Genomic DNA, 15948 nt, shown 5'->3' on the forward strand with positions numbered 1-15948 from the left:
GTGTATTACCTTCCCATCTGCATCTGCTCTGCAAGCACCTTATGGGGCTGAGTAAAGTTTCTACTCACGGCACACCTTTCCCAGCCTATCTGCACAGGGAGGAGAGAAGGCTGCTATCCTCCCACACAGTAACCCACAGTGTAGACAGCATACACATGGAACTAGGGGGTGATTTTATTCTTCTTATGCAAGCATGTAAGACTTTAATATGACGTTGTAGGCGTCTAGCATGGAAATGTGTGCAAAGTAATCTACTCATACTTTGCTTAGTCCCTGCCCCAAGGAATTTACAGCCTATCTTTTTTGTTCTATGTTGCACAGTACCTAGCACTATGGGGCTTTGGTCCATAACTGGTTCTCCTACGTACTACTGCAAATACAAATACTACATTTTAGTTAGTTTACTTACTATCGTCATTTTGATATAGCAAAGATCATGAGTTGCTTAGATTCTTGTGCAATTTTAGAGTGCATATTAACTGTGAAACAATTAAGAGAGGCGAGTGCACTAATCATTACTTTAAGTACAGAACTCACAGTACTATAAACAAACCCTCTAACTTTCTAGTATTATCTGAGCAGATAAAGTACCATCATTCTGCATGTTTCTGGAAGTAGAGATTTCACAAGTGAATTAATAGGGAAACTTGGTTATCTATGCCAACCAAGCTTAATCTTAAGCAACAGAATCTTCAGTTTCCACTTGCAGAGAAGAATAAATTCTTAAAAAAAAGATTTTCTACACAAACTGATCTCTGAAGGACAAATGCATTGAATTAATGAGATTTCATTTCACAGTATAAAATATGCTTAAGGCAATAATTTGGTACCAAAGATACTGTACATAAACTGAATGTACAGAATGCTACTCATTTCTGACTTTGGTGTATCAAATGACTCTGATCTGCCACTGTTTCACTCAGTATGACAGCAAAATTTGACCCTCAAACCCCTTCAACACAATGGAAAAAAAAAGTACAGGTTTTGAGCAATTGAGGTGACTTTGGGTAGGAACCTGATCTCAATTACTCTGCTGTAAACCAAAAACAAATCTATTATATGTTTCTCTCACACAAACATAGCTGAAATCAAGTGAACTGGCAAAGAAATACTGAACCTAGTAGAGTTCTGAACAGACCCATGACAGGTTTGAAACAAGTATGCAGAAAAACGTGTATTGTATTGAAAAGGCAAATACAACTGTGATGCTGGATCTTCACTAAAGCAACTATTAAGTATGCTTGATTACCTTAAAAACAAACACTTCGATCTTGATTAAATGGTTAAAGTTTGTCTGCACGTTCCTTGTGAGAGAAGAAATAATTGAATACGTAGAAAAAGTCACTTGAGAGTCATTTACTGTATTTAATTTTAAATACTTTCTTCAGAATGGGTTAACTATAAAATAACCAGAATATTTTAAGATAGAAGCAATGACTAAACAATCTTGTGCTGGGAATCTTTATACCAGAAACTGTTTAAATCTATCAATGAAAAATAAAGGATCAACAAATTTTTATTTATAGAATGGACTGCTGAATATTTTGTAATCCCACCTCAACTATAAAGCATTACTACTTCTCCACTGAAGTACTAAAAGATAATTGTGACTATTTTTAAAAAGGTAAAATAAACTGATTACTATAATGCAAGAAATTTAATATGGAAATTCAAGAGAAATTGCTAATTTCATCAGTTTACAATTTGACATATAGCAGAAATGTTGCTGGGGAGCCACACCTAGGGTTACACAGTAGCATCCACCCACAAAGTAGTTACCTCCTGCTCCACCATCAGAACAGATGCATTTGTGGGGGTTAATGGCCAGCCAGAGGGGATGGGAAATCCCTCTGATCAGCTTGCTCTCAAGGGAAAATTGCAGGGAAAATGGTACCAGAGTTAAAATATGTATCAAACAGGCATATCGTATATTGTAAAAAGTTCAAACTGAGGTTAATGTAGATGGTAAATAGTTCTTCCTGTGTGTGTGTGCACATGTGCACACACCCGCATGTAGACAGATATATTATCTATTAACAGGGTGGATTTGATTTAAATCACTAGTAAGGAAGACTTGATTTAATCATGGTTTTCTACATTAAAGCGCATTCTTGTTGGTTGTTATAACCTTAATACATATTCTTCACAACTCAGAGATAGATGTAGGTTTTATTTTTAGAAGGTACACACTATACATTTTTAAACAGTGATTTATTTTGAAAACTTTTCAGATTAGTTTTACAGCTGTATCAGAAAATTAATGATTGTTTGGTTATTTCATTTACCAAATGTAACTGAAGCAGATATTTATGAAGTCACTGGGAGGTGAACTATCTCCAATTCAACAGGTTAATCATTAATATTTGGAGGACTTTCTTGCCATGCTGTATTAGAAGGAGAACATTACCATACAGACATTTAAATTGTTTTATTTAACTAAAACTACAAGGTTAAGTATTCTGGATTGTTTTCTTCAACAGCAAACATAATATTTTAACAAAAAAGCGTATGTCCCTCGCTTCTCACATTTATCTCCAGACTTCTGCTCCTTGTCCAGATCTATTCCACCCCCAAGAATCTTCTATTCATTGAACTTTTCTGAAACTTTGCACTTTTAGAGAGAGGTAAGGGATTAATTCTGTGTACACAAATTTGCAGAGGGACAATAGAGTTGAGGTCTCTTTATTTCTCACCTCTATATATTATTTATTTAAAAACATTTTTGCTGAAACACAAATCCACAGTTTGAAAACTGCAAAACTAAGCATCTCTGAGGGTATCTTCTAGACTAAGCCCCGAGTCCCATTGGGTAGATAGAAAGATTAACCTAAATAATCGATACAGAAGTCCCTGGAACCCCATAAAATTGGGTCCCTAATCCATGAACTATTGGAACTCATTTACAAAACTTTTCTTAAACATGACATGAATATATGGTCTCATACTATAGAATTAGAATTTATAATCCCTATTCCATGATAAGGTATCTTAATTAAAACTATTTTTAGATCGGATTTTTTTGATAAAATGCTCTTGGAGGAAAAAAACCTATTTAATTTTTTTTAAATCATTGATTTTTTTCCACCCTGACTACAAATATACCACAAAAGGAAGAAGAATTACAATTATTAACTAAATAGTCTTGTACCCCAACCAGATTGTTTCAGCCCAGGTAAAATTCCACACTGGAAACAGAATTAAGGCTCTTATCTTGGTCTTTCTTGTGAAGAAAGTTGATTACTCAAATACTGCAGAAATAACAATATTGAGTCTCTCAACAGGTACAAATTGCATTATTTGTAAAACCTTGGGACATGAGTTAATTATTAATGCAGTCAAACTTGTTCCGGGTCTCTTCTTTTTAATTTTATTTTTAATATCACCGCCAGCCCCCACACAGCTGTTCGCGCCTCTAAATAGCAAGTCACTAGCCCTGCGGCAGGGGCAGGGACAGGTCCCGTCCCCCCCGCGCCCGGACCCTCACCTTGGCGGCAGCGAAGCCGTCGGGCCAGCGCACGCTGCTGAGCAGGGCGAAGAGCAGCAGCCCCAGGCAGCCCCCGCGGGCCATTTCAGCAACAGCGCGCCCGGCCCCGCCACCCCGCGTCCCGCGGCGCCCAGCAGCGGCCGCTCCGCCCGCACTCCAGGGCTGGGGTCTCTCGGGAGGAGCCGGGGCGGGGCCAGCGAGGCCCCTGGGCGAAGGGGAGACCGGGCCGGGCGAGGAGCCAGCCAGGGATTGGGCGCCCCACCCCGGCGCTGGGGGCAGGCGGGCCAAGCGGCAGGAGCTGCGCGAAGGGGCGGGGGCCCAGGCTAGCGGGCATCTCTGGAGTCTTTTCCACCGCAGCGACTCTGCCTCCGCCTGGAGTCCCTGCGCAGCAGCCTTGCCCGCGGGCCCGGGAGAGCCGCCCGATGCCCAGCGCGGGGCTTCTTCTAAACGCCCCTACCTGGTGGGTATAACACAGAGCGGGGCGGCGCCGCTGCCCTGGGGCTTGGCTGGGATCCAGCCCGGAGTGTCCCCTCATCAGCCTCACCTGCCCCTCGCTGCTAAACGGCATCGTGTGTAAGGGGGCAGGCGGGGGTGAGGTAGTATCTTGTATGGACCAGCTCCTGGTGCCCGCCGGAGAGCTCGCCTTCAGGCGGAGGACCCATAGCAGCCTTTGGGAACATTAATCGTCATGCTTTGAGAGATAAGGAAGAGCTGAATGCCCCTAGTTTGCAGGCAGTGTTAGTGGCGCCCTGCCCTGCCGGGCATGTTCAAAATCTTGCCCATAGTCTCCCCTGTGCAGGGCCGGATTAACCTGTGATAGGCCCGGCGCCAAACATATTTGGGGGCCCCCATGGAGGCAATGGAGCATGGCACAGGTGGCCCCGCTCCGCCCAGCCCAGTGCAAGGGCACTATTTACAAACTGGCACTATTTACAAAGTGGCCCCCCCAGCTCTGTGCTGCCAGCATGCCCCTTCTGCTTGGGGGCAGGCCATAGGCGCCAACTTCTGCTCCCGCCGGTGGGTGCTCGACAGGGCAGAAGTGCTGGGAGGGAGGGAGAGGAGCAGGAACGCGGCGTGCTCAAGGGAGGAGGTGGGGAAGAGGCAGGGGAAGCTTGGCTGCTGGTGGGTGCGGAGCACCCGCTAATTTTTCCCCATGGGTGTTCCAGCCCCAGAGCACATACACAATCGGCACCTATGTGGCAGGCCCATGCCATGCCTCCCGACCCCCCCACCCTGACTGCCTATGGCCAGAGCTCCTCTGGACCCACTATGCCCAACCCCCCCAACAGATGCACAGCGCCCTGCACAACACCACCCCTGCCCAGCGTCCCCTGTCCACAGTCCCACCACAACTGCCCAGCACTCCACACAGAACACCCCACTCCCTTGTGGCCCAACATGCACAGATCTTCCCCACCCCCTCACAGCCCAGCACCCGCCACCCAGATCCTTCAGAGACCTACTCCCTCATGCTCTGCTTCCTGGCCGCACTCACCGGCCCTTCTGGGAGGCGACTGTGTCTGCTGGGCTGAGCCAGCAGCACAGCCAGGGCTGGTCTGGGGTGAGGAATCGCTCTGGCCCCTCAGGAGTGGCGCGATTAGCCAGGACAGGGCCTGTCCTGTCCGGGCTCCCTCAAGATGTATTTGCCTGGAGAGGCCCTGCCAAGCCCCCTACACTGCCCCCACAGCTGGCCAAGACTGGCCAGGCTTCTGCACCAGTCCCAGGTGCTCAGCTCCAGGGAGACAGGTGGGGCCCCGTAAGGGGTGGGAAGCAGAGACTGCCCGGAACTGGAGGTGCACTGGTGTCTGGCCAGGGGGCAGAGAAGAGCAGGGGAGTGGGGCCAGGGGGCGGAGAGGAGCCATTGGCCAGCTGGCGGGCAGGCCAAGAGAAGCAAGTGGTGAGCTGGGGACGCAGTGCAAGGGGAGCAGCCCGGGGCCTCTTCTGAGCATGGGCCACTGGTGCCATTGTAAATCCAGCACTGCCACTGTGGTTTAATTACCTGATAACTTCACGTTGCTTAACTATTTACTTGTTTCTAATGCAGCCAATGGCTTGTCTTTTCCTGGCGTCACCATTCCTTTAATTCTTTCTACAAACTTTTTGGCTATATACAATCTGTGGTATTTGGAAAACAAAACAAAGACATTTAACACTGAAAAGACTGCATGCAATCAGGCAGAATGCTAAAATATATTAAACATGATTATAGTAAATTATTTCAATTTTGGTTTATGGAGTATAGATTGGTGTGTATATATATTTTAATATTTTAAAATACATTTTCTGTATTGAGTGTACATATAGTTAATGAACTGGACTGGTACATTTGTTTAGTTTGATCCTGCAAACCCTTATGCATGTGAATAACTTTACACACAGTCCAGCTGAACTCAGCAGGACTACTTGTGCATAGTTACTCCCAAGCATAAAGACTTGAAGAATCAGGACCATATTGTGTATTGTAGTTGTTGGCCAAGAATTCCCTGCTCCCCCGCCAAATTTTAGATATGTGCATGTCCAAGTCATTAAGGGCTGGGCTGTAACTTTATAATTCCACTCCAGCAAGACCCAGCATGTAGCCATGCTGCCTCAAGAACAGGGCAGGAACCAAATTGTTAGTGAGTGCCAGTCTGGCCCCTGCTGCTTTCTTCTTCTGGGGGAAAGTCAGTTGCACCAGATATCTTGATGCTATAATTCACTTATCCCGCTGCATGGGCTCAGTTGTGCTAGATGATGCATTGTGGGGGTAGATGCAAGGCTCTCCCTATTTCCCCCTCTTCTTGGTCACCTGAGCATGATGGGGAGTAGCGGTGGGGGTGGCTGCTTTCCTCACATTCTAACTTTGGAGATGGGGGGGGGGGGCGTAAAGTCCTTATCTGCCCCCTGTGGACAGGTAGCCAGGGTTACTGGTGAGCTTAAAACTGATGAAATTACAGAGTACATTGGCAATTACCGGATGGCATGTAACCCATTACATGTATTCCTTTTCAGCTGATAGTCATTTCAAACCTATCTGAATATTTAAACATTTACTACTTTTTAGATTTCAGAGTAGCAGCCATGTTAGTCTGTATCCACAAAAAGAAAAGGAGTACTTGTGGCACCTTAGAGTTTGTGTTTTGTAGTGGGTTTGGTACTGCAGTTTTAAATTAATTTAGCTCTTTCTTTCTACCAGGTGGCTAATGACAATTTTTTCAGTGCAACAAATTCATGGGGTAAGTGATTTGGATGCTAATTTTAGACAATCAGTCAATGCTACGCACTTCAACCAGGTAGCATTCCCTACCAAGATGATTATATCTGCTTAGTAGTACAGAGCTGTGTCTTTCCCCACATCCAATCTGTGGCCAAATCCTATTACTTGTCCCTCCACAACATTTCTAAACTCCTCCCTTTCCTTTCTGGCCTGTGGCCAAGTTGCTTGTCCATACCATAACTACTGTAATCTTCTGCTGTCCAGTCTCATTAATACTGACCTGCCACATCTGTCCAAACCGTGCTACCAAAATCATCCTTCTTACCTTTTGCTTCGAGCATGTCACCTGCCTTTTCTAATCACTTCAGTGGTCCCCAATCTTCCCTCTAATTTTTCCCATGCATGTATTTTGTTACGTGCACCAATATGGAGGTGATGTGTGGTGGGGCCCAGGGGTTTGGAGTGTGGGAGGGGGCTCAAGGCAGGGGCAGAGGGTTGGAGCATGGGGCAAGGGGGAGATGAGGGCTCCAGTTGGGGGTGCAGGGTGTGGGAGGGTGCTCAGGGCTGGGGCAGAGGGCTGAGGCATGGTGGGATGAGGGTTCCAGATGGGGGTGCAGGCTCTGGGTTGGGGCCAGAGATGAGGGATTTGGGGTGCAGGCTGTCCCAGGGCCGCAGCAGGGAGAGAGGTCTTCCCCCCAGCCCTCTCTCACTACAGCAGCTTTGGAGCTGGGGGAGAGCGTGTCTCCCCTGCCGCGGCAGCTCTGGAGCTGGGGCCGGGGGAAGGCGCAAAGCCCTTGGTAGGCTGCTTACATTTGGAATGCCCTTGATAGGCTGCTTACATTTGGAATGCCCTTACCTTTGGAGTGCCCATCTGAATTTGTTTGCCAACCCACATACTTCACCTCATATGAATACCAACTAAAAACTCACTTTTGGCATGAAACCATGAAAGGGGGAGGATATGTAACCCCTCCAAAAAAGAGCAGAACACAAACTATCAAGGCATATATATGCCTTACTGAGTAATCACGGAACCACCCTGCTACTCTTGTCCTTCCTCTAACTTTTATTTTCCTATCCTATTAAATATAGACTGTATGTGTAACCCACTCGAGCACAGTATCAACCCTTTCCCCTTTCTAGAGGCTGGTTCACATAAGTTAAAAGCTTATTACTTCTACTTGCTAGAAGAGTATGCCTGTATCTCAGGTGATAGAATCTCAGGCTTTTAGTGCTGAAGGACTTGGCATCAGACCCTGCCAAGAACCAAATGTGGAGTCATTAAATATGCTTCCTGGGAAAGGGAACATGTCCACTATATTTTGAAGTGACTGATACATTTTGGGATACTAAAAACAAACAAAAAAATTGTTTAAGGAAACAGTTTTTAATCTTTTTATCCCAAAGACAATAAAATAATATTTTGATAGAATCCTTATTTATTCATATTTTAGAGCAAATTTGAGAAGAGTTTACAAAAATCTTTAATTGTAATTTAATCTAGATACTGAAAGCCAGAGAAAATTGAAGGAATTAACTTGGAAGTTAGCAGAATGAATTCAAAATTGCCAAACCAGTTAGTCATTACCATTAAGATATCAATATTAACAATTTGAGATACTACATTAGGATTTTTTTATGCAATAGGAAATAAAGAAACACTATTAAGGTTGCAAAGTGAGGCACTCAAAAGTTTGTAAATGCTAGAATTAAGATAGGCTTTGCAACCTTAATTCTGTCCCAGATGCTTTATAATGTAGACATACATTATCTCTTACTGTTTTTCGTCACAGCATTCCTCCCTCATAGAGTTCACAGTACATGCCTTGCTCAATATTTCTTTTTAGCTTCATCCTCCAGTATATACCTTCATTCATTATTTAGGCTGCAGTTCAGCAAGGTGCTGAAGCAGGTGTCTAACTTCAAGTGTACACAAATAGTCAAGTGTACTGAAGTCACTGGAACTAATCGTATTTAAAGTTAAGTATATATTTCAAGTACCTTGCAGAATTGGGGGCTTACTGCACATCATCCAAACCCCTCTCTGAGTAAGAATTTGTTAATTTATTCTTTACCATGGCACTCTTCTTTGTAGACTGAGTTTCTCAAATATTAGTAAATCTATTTTCATAATTACTCTGAGAGGTAGGGAAGTACTATTATTCCTATTTGTTATCCCCATTTTATAGATAGGCAACTGAGCTACAAAGAGATTAAAGCCCAACTTTGCAGAAGAGGACACTAACTTTGGGTGCCCAACTCAACATTTATGGTCTGATCTTTTCTCCACAGAGGTGCTGAGCATCCACACCTCCCATTTAATTCAGTTGGATGTGAGTGCTCACACTGGGTATCCAGAAAATGGGAAACACCTAATTAGTGGCTACTTCCAAAATATTTACCCTACATTACATTGGAAGTATGTGGCAGAACCAGGATGCAACCCAGTTCTCACAGGTCCCTGCTTAGAGATTTAGCCATAAGACATCGTTTCTCTTCCAGCAACCCCTACCACATACACTTGGACTCATTGTTGAAATCAGTGGGACTACTTATAGAGTAAGGTACTACTCAGCTGGAGTTAGGGTGGCAGAATCTAAGCCCAGGTTACTAAATCTACTGCTCCAGGTCTCCAAAGGATTCAAAAATAACTGCAAAGATGTCACATTTTTCTAATATATATAAAATGTTAGGAAGGTAAAGAAAACATTTTAATAGTTTAAGTTGTTTAAATAAAGGAAATTTGCAGATATCCTACTTATGATAGAGGTAAAATTGGAAATAGGTATCTTGTATAAAAAAAAGAGTATCACCTGTGGGATGTATATAACTATTGGTTTGGGTTTTTTTGTTCTCGGTGTCGTGCATCCTCAATGTTCTAAGAGTCTGGTCACTACAGAAAGCAGCTGTCATTTTCTGAGGGCAAAAGGTGCTTATTCTTATCTCATCAGAAAATGACCACAAAATAGGACACTAAATCTCTGTGCAGTTAACACGGTCATATAAATTAGTGTTAGAGAAGCAATGTTAAGACAGTTTTATTATGAGGCAGTTTATGGTAATTTCTAATAAGTAGGGCTGTCGATTAATTGCAGTTAACTCATGCGATTAAATAAACTAATAATTGCAATTAAAAAATTAATATTGCACTGTTAAACAATAGAATACCAATTGAAATTTATTAAATATTTTTGGATGTTTTTCTACATTTTCATATATATTGATTTCAGTTACACAGTATACAAAGTAGACAGTGCTCACTTGTTTTTTTATTACAAATATTTGCACTGTAAAAATGGCAAACAAAAGAAATAGTATTTTTCAATTCGCTTCATACAAGTACTGTAGTGCAATCTCTTTATGGTGAAAATGCAACTTACAAACGTAGATATTTTTGGTAACATAACTGCACTCAAAAACAAAACAATATAAAACTTCAGAGCCTGCAAGTCCACTCAGTCCTACTTCTTGTTCAGCCAGTCTCTAAGAGAAACACGTTTGTTTACATGTACAGGAGATAATGCTGCCTGCTTCTTATTTACATCACCTCAGAGTGAGAACAGACATTCGCATGGCACTTTTTTAGCCGGCATTGCAAGGTATTTACGTGCCAGATATGCTAAACATTCGTATGTCCCTTCGTACTTCAGCCACCATTCCAGAGGACATACTTCCATGCTGCTGATGCTCGTTAAAAATAATGCATTAATTAAATTTGTGGCTGAATTCCTTGGGGGGGAAAATAGTATGTCTCCTGTTCTGTTTTACCCACATTCTGCCATATATTTCATGTTATAGCAGCCTTGGATGACGAGCCAGTACATGTTGTTCATTTTAAGATTTTCACTGCAGATTTGACAAAATGCAAAGAAGGTACCAATGTGAGATTTCTAAAGATAGCTACATCACTCGACCCACGGTTTAGGAATCTGAAGTGCCTTCCAAATCTGTGAGGAACAAGGTGTGGAACATGCTTTCAGAAGTTTTAAAAGAATAACACTCTGATGTGGAAACAACAGAACCGAACCACCAAAAAAGAAAATCAACTTTGTGCTGATGGCATCTGACTCAGATGATGAAAATGAACATGCGTCAGTCTGCACTGCTTTGGATAGTTATCAAGCAGAACCCGTTATCAGCATGGACACATCTTCTGGAATGGTGGTTGAAGAATGAAGGGACATATGAATAGTTAGTGCATCTGGCACGTAAATATCTTATGATGCCAGCTACAACAGTGCCTGTTCTCACTTTCTCACAGCGAACGCCTGTTCTCACTTTCAGGTGATATTGTAAACAAGAATTGGGCAGCTATCTCCTGCAAATGCCAACAAACTTGTTCGTCTGAGCGATTGGCTGAACAAGATGTGGGACTGAGTGGACTCGTAGGCTCTAAAGTTTTACAGTGTTTTGTTTTTGAATGCAGTTATGTAACAAAAAAAAATCTACATTTGTAAATTGCACTTTCACCATAAAGAGATTGCACTACAGTACTTGTATGAAGTGAATTGAAAAATACTCTTTTGTTTTGTACAGTGCAAATATTTGAAATAAAAATATAAAGTGAGCACTGTATAGTTTGTATTCTGTGTTGTAACTGAAGTCAGTATATTTGAAAATGTAGGAAGTATTCGAAACTATTTAAATCAATGGTATTCTATAATTCTTTAACAGTGTGATTAATCGTGCAATGAATCACAATAGTTTTTTTAATCGTTTTACAGCCCTACTAATAAGTTTTATAAAACAGCTATTCTGTTAATCTATGTGGTGACTGCTGACATATTAGCATTTTTGGTACGAGGTTAAATGATGTACTAGTTATCTAAATAAATACTTTTCCTACTATGATAAAGAAATGTTAGTAGAAACTTTTGACATTCCAGTTTTTAATAACAAGGAAAGGGACTAACGCAGAACAGATATGTATTCTCATGGGAAATTTAGTACATGATAGAGAAGCAGTCTGAGTGTGTCGGTAATTCCTTCTTGTTCTGAAGTTCAGTATCACCAGACATTTTGAAAATATTTGAGATAAAACAAACTGACTCCTCCTCCTCATCTAAAGTTTGATTAATTTGCTCCTTGAAAAACTGCAATATGAGCCCTATTGTTGTCTCTCTCTTACTGAAACCAATGGCAAAACTTACACAGATTTCTATGGAATCAGGATCAGTCACTGAATCAGTATATTTCACAGTGTAATTTTTTTAATTCATTTACCTAAATTATAGTTTCTTATCAGCCTTTTTAATATTAGGCCTGTTTTTTTTCCAAGACCACCTATGGCATTTGGACACTCATTTCTAAGTAAAATTAATGGAAACTGGGTGTTCAAATCACCTAAGCAGCTTTGCAAATTTTATTCTTAATCTGCATTTTATATAGGCATAGTCAGTTGTTTTCTTAATATTGCTCATTTGCTGGCAGTGCTGTTATGAAATTAAATAAAAAAAACCATTTTGGGACACAAACTAAAAAGAACATGTTTGTTCTACTTATTGTAAATCAATTGAATACATATGTCCTGATATATTAGGATCCCATTAAACATATTTGTTTTCAACATTACATCAACTTCATAGAAAAGTCTTTCACCTCCTTGTTACTAGCAGTATAATTTTATAGAATTTAGAAAAGAAAGAAATCCATTATGTCAGTCTGTCCCCAATTCTGTGTAATGCAGCATTGCTTTGTGCAGACACTTAAAAAATAAAAAGTGCTTAAGGCCCAGATCCTCAAAGGTATTGGTGCTTAATTCCTATTGTGGAGTGACTTGCCCAAATACCTTTCTAGCGCTTGGACTAAGTTTTAATTTTGACTAGCCTAGGCCTAAACACTTATTGTAGCAAAATTCTTCCTAATATTTAGCCTAGATTTTATATTCCTTAATTACATCCAATTATACCTAGTTAATAATCACCTGATACCGCTTGTCACAGGGTCACTCACCACACTGTTGCCTCATGCTGGGCCTTTTGGGAATTAGCTCAGTCCCAGCGGGTGCACCTCGGGTGATAGTGGCTCTCCTGTTCTCGCCTACAGACTTGTTATGGCTCCTTCATCTCTGCGTCTGCTTCATAGCACAGTCCTTTGACCGCGTCACCATTCGGTTTCCTCCCCTTATGGGGGACTCTTCCAATAAGAGTCCAGCCACTCCTCACAGCAGCTTGGCTAGTGGCGGGCAGGCCACTACATCTCTACTTCCATGAAGTCTTGAACTGTTACTTGATGTTCTTTGTTTCATTAAAATGTGTTATATTGGATAACAAGTATACTGTATATAAACTAATAACCTCTTAATTTTTAGGACAAATATTCATATATTGGTCCATGTGGAGGACAAGATTGTTCAGTTTGCCAGTGCTTTCCTGTAAAAGGATCAAGAGTAAGTGATTTAATATAACAATAATTGTTATTGAAAAACATTGCTCATTTTGTGCACATCTCTTATTTAAAATCACTAGGGCTGTTGAACACTGGGAGCTCAAATAAGAAAGTCCCAACTTGGCAAGATAGGAAACAGATCTAAGTCTGCCCATTGGTGTGAAGTCCAAGCACTTGCACTATCAAAGCAATTCAAGACCATAGGCCATTTCTAGGCAGACTAGCCCACAGAGAAGGTCAGGTTGTAATAACATAACTTTCATTTGAAAGTGATTAGAGACTTTTCAGGATGAGCAGGACAATTAGAAAAATGTCATTTTTAAGGCATCTTCAGTTTGGAATCTGTCCACCTTCTCAGATGTCCTCTGAATGGCCAGTCAAAGGAGAGTATGTTTTTGCCATTTTATAATTGTATTTTTGCAGAAACCTAGGTTATTTTTTATCTTCATGTTGATCTGAAATTTGTTTTGGTTCTCCTAATCTTTTATCACCTTTTCATGATTTTCAGTACACTAGATAAGTGTCCTAGGTATAAGAAAATTTGAGTTATTTCAGTGTATTGAGTTTAAAATGTGAAATTCAGCAGGTGTGGTTTTTTAGTTAATATTGTTAGGACTAGTAATTTAAGTATCTCCTTAGACAGAAATGTTACATAGTAGTCACTAGGTATGAATTTTGAAATACTACCAGCTTTTGGCAGTTTACACAAGTTGCTATTTGTTTATAAGTATGTGGGCTTTCTGTTACTGATTTATAAATTTGATAAAGACAAGGTAGGTGAGGTAAAAATTTTTTGGATGAACTTCTGTTGGTGGAAGGTGCGACACTATGCCCCATATACTTCATAGAAATATTGTTATAATGTTATTATAGCATATCTAAAATATATTTTATGCAAGATGGGTCTTGTGAGGTATCATTGGAAAGGTTATGATTTACTGAATATTATTATCCTATTTGTATGCATGTATCATTTTTGTATATAAAGTTAGGAATATTGATTATACATCCGTACTACAAAAGTGTTGCACATGGGGAACACTGACCAGACAAAATATAATCAGTCTGGCTGGTTAGCTGGGGACAAGTCAATGAACCATTAGGGAGGACAGTATGTCTTTGAAGATGCTAATCTCCCACCTTCCTGAGAAGCTTCCTGGGGTGCTACAAACAGCCTTTGACTCATGTCTGCTTTGACACTGCAGGGTCATGTGATCACATCACCTGGTACTGGACTCCATGATAGAATACCAGTATTTTTCCACTTGGGGAAGGGGGGAACCACACTGAAAAACAAAGGATTCCCGCCGTATGTAAATTCTGTTTAAGACAGGGAAGTGAGATGATTGGGGTTCATTCTTCACTGAATCTCTGCCCAGGATGACTGCTGGAAACATCTAAGAAACAAAGACAAGGTTGGGGGAGGGAGGAGTCCAGCCTGGAAAAAGTGTCTGGCCTGTGAAAGAAATACCTGGAGTTTTAAGCTACAAGCAAGAGCAGCCTGTCTTCAAGAACCACTGCAATCTGCTAAAAACAACTCTTAGGATGATAAATTACTACTTGTAACCAGTTTCTTTAGTGTATTAAGCTTAGTTTGCGTGTTTCTTTTATTTGCTCAGTAATCTGCTTTGATCTGTTTGCTATCCCTTATAATCACTTAAAATACATCTTTTGTAGTTAATACATCTGTTTTTGTTTTCTCTAAAACCAGTTTGTGGAATTCATAACTCGTCCGGGGGAAAGCTGTGTATATCTTCCTCCACATTGACAGAGGGGGCGAATTTCATGAGTTTACACTGTACAGTTCTCTGTGCAGCGCAAGACAATACAATTCTGGATTTGCACCCCAAAGGAGATGTGCACTTCAGTGCTGGGCAATTCCTTAGCTGAGTCTTCCCATGCAGAGCTGATTTCAGTGTCTGTGTCTTTCTTCAGCTGAGTGTGGCCCTACCTGTGTGTGTGCTGCAGGAGGCTTGAGGGCCTGGCTCAGTAGGACAGTGTAAGGGAGCCCAGGTTTGTGGAACAGGCGGGCTCAGTGATATCCCAATATGTCAGATGGCACCCCAGAGTGGGGGTGGGCAACCTGTCACAGAAGGTCCAAGTTTTCAAGCTACACAGAAGCTTTTCTTCAGGTCTGGGGAAGGAAGTGGAGTATCTGCACTAAATACACATTGGAACAGCTTGTTAAGCAGAAGTGGTAACATATTTGAGTTGGACATTTGAAATGAAGTTGGCAGTGGGGGCTAGATTGTTATACAGAAAGGGTTTGAAGTGGGCAAATAAGAGTAGCAGGCAGTGTGGTGTGTTACAAATTGTTGTAAAGAGCTATAAAACCAGTGTTCCTGTTAAGTCCATGGTTTTTGGTGTCTAGGAAAGCTATGAATGTAAATTCCCAGGGTTGCCTTTTGAAGGTGTTGTACAAGTTTCGTTTGAGGACAAGTATTGAAAGATCAGATATGGAGCGATCGCTTTGTGAAAAATGTTTGCCTGTGGTTTTTGTCTTTTATCATTTTTCTGTATGAGTTCATTTGAGAGCATAGTGATTGTCTGGTTTCACCTGCATAGTTGTTACAGGGGCATGGGGTATGATAAACATGTGTAGGACCCAGGAATCTTGAAAGGTGTGATGTGGGGGCTATTGTTCATCGTAGGCATGGAGATATGTTCACAGGTTTTGCATCTGTTGTTCGGGCAGGGTCTGGTGCTGCTTTGAGTTGGTATGTCCCGGCTAGGTGGGGAGCTTGCTTCTGATGATGAGCTTAACAAAGTTGGGGGCTTGTTTGAAGGCCAGAAGATGGGGGAAAGATTTCTTTTAGGATGTGGTCCCCATCAAGTATGGGTTACAATTGTTTGTTACCATATGGAGTCCAGTGTGGTGTGG

At 41.6% G+C, this 15948-nt stretch overlaps 2 protein-coding genes across 7 annotated transcripts in view; one reads left to right on the plus strand and one right to left on the minus strand.

Moving 5' to 3' along the window:
* COL4A3 (collagen type IV alpha 3 chain) overlaps positions 1-3574 on the minus strand; it is a 115029-nt gene extending 111455 nt beyond the window's left edge. For 3 of the 6 annotated variants that reach the window (XR_014713057.1, XR_014713058.1, XM_084639761.1), the window contains exon 1: positions 3485-3574. Coding sequence is in view for 1 of the 6 variants with exons in the window: in XM_084639761.1 (XP_084495887.1) it covers positions 3485-3568 (84 nt within the window). In the remaining 5 variants the exon portion in view is untranslated. The remainder of the gene's footprint in view (positions 1-3484) is intronic. The other 3 variants (XM_084639762.1, XM_084639763.1, XM_084639764.1) reach the window with 2 other exon arrangements.
* Positions 3575-3828: 254 nt separating this feature from the next.
* The window catches only part of COL4A4 (collagen type IV alpha 4 chain), a 133038-nt gene continuing 120918 nt past the window's right edge, over positions 3829-15948 (plus strand). The window contains exons 1-3 of the mRNA XM_084639793.1: positions 3829-3944; positions 6660-6699; positions 12991-13068. Coding sequence (XP_084495919.1) covers positions 3907-3944; positions 6660-6699; positions 12991-13068 — 156 coding nt within the window. The 5' untranslated portion in view covers positions 3829-3906. The remainder of the gene's footprint in view (positions 3945-6659; positions 6700-12990; positions 13069-15948) is intronic.

Source organism: Lepidochelys olivacea (assembly GCF_965140295.1).
Source record: "Lepidochelys olivacea isolate rLepOli2 genome assembly, chromosome: 9".
Taxonomy (NCBI): Eukaryota; Metazoa; Chordata; order Testudines; family Cheloniidae; genus Lepidochelys; species Lepidochelys olivacea.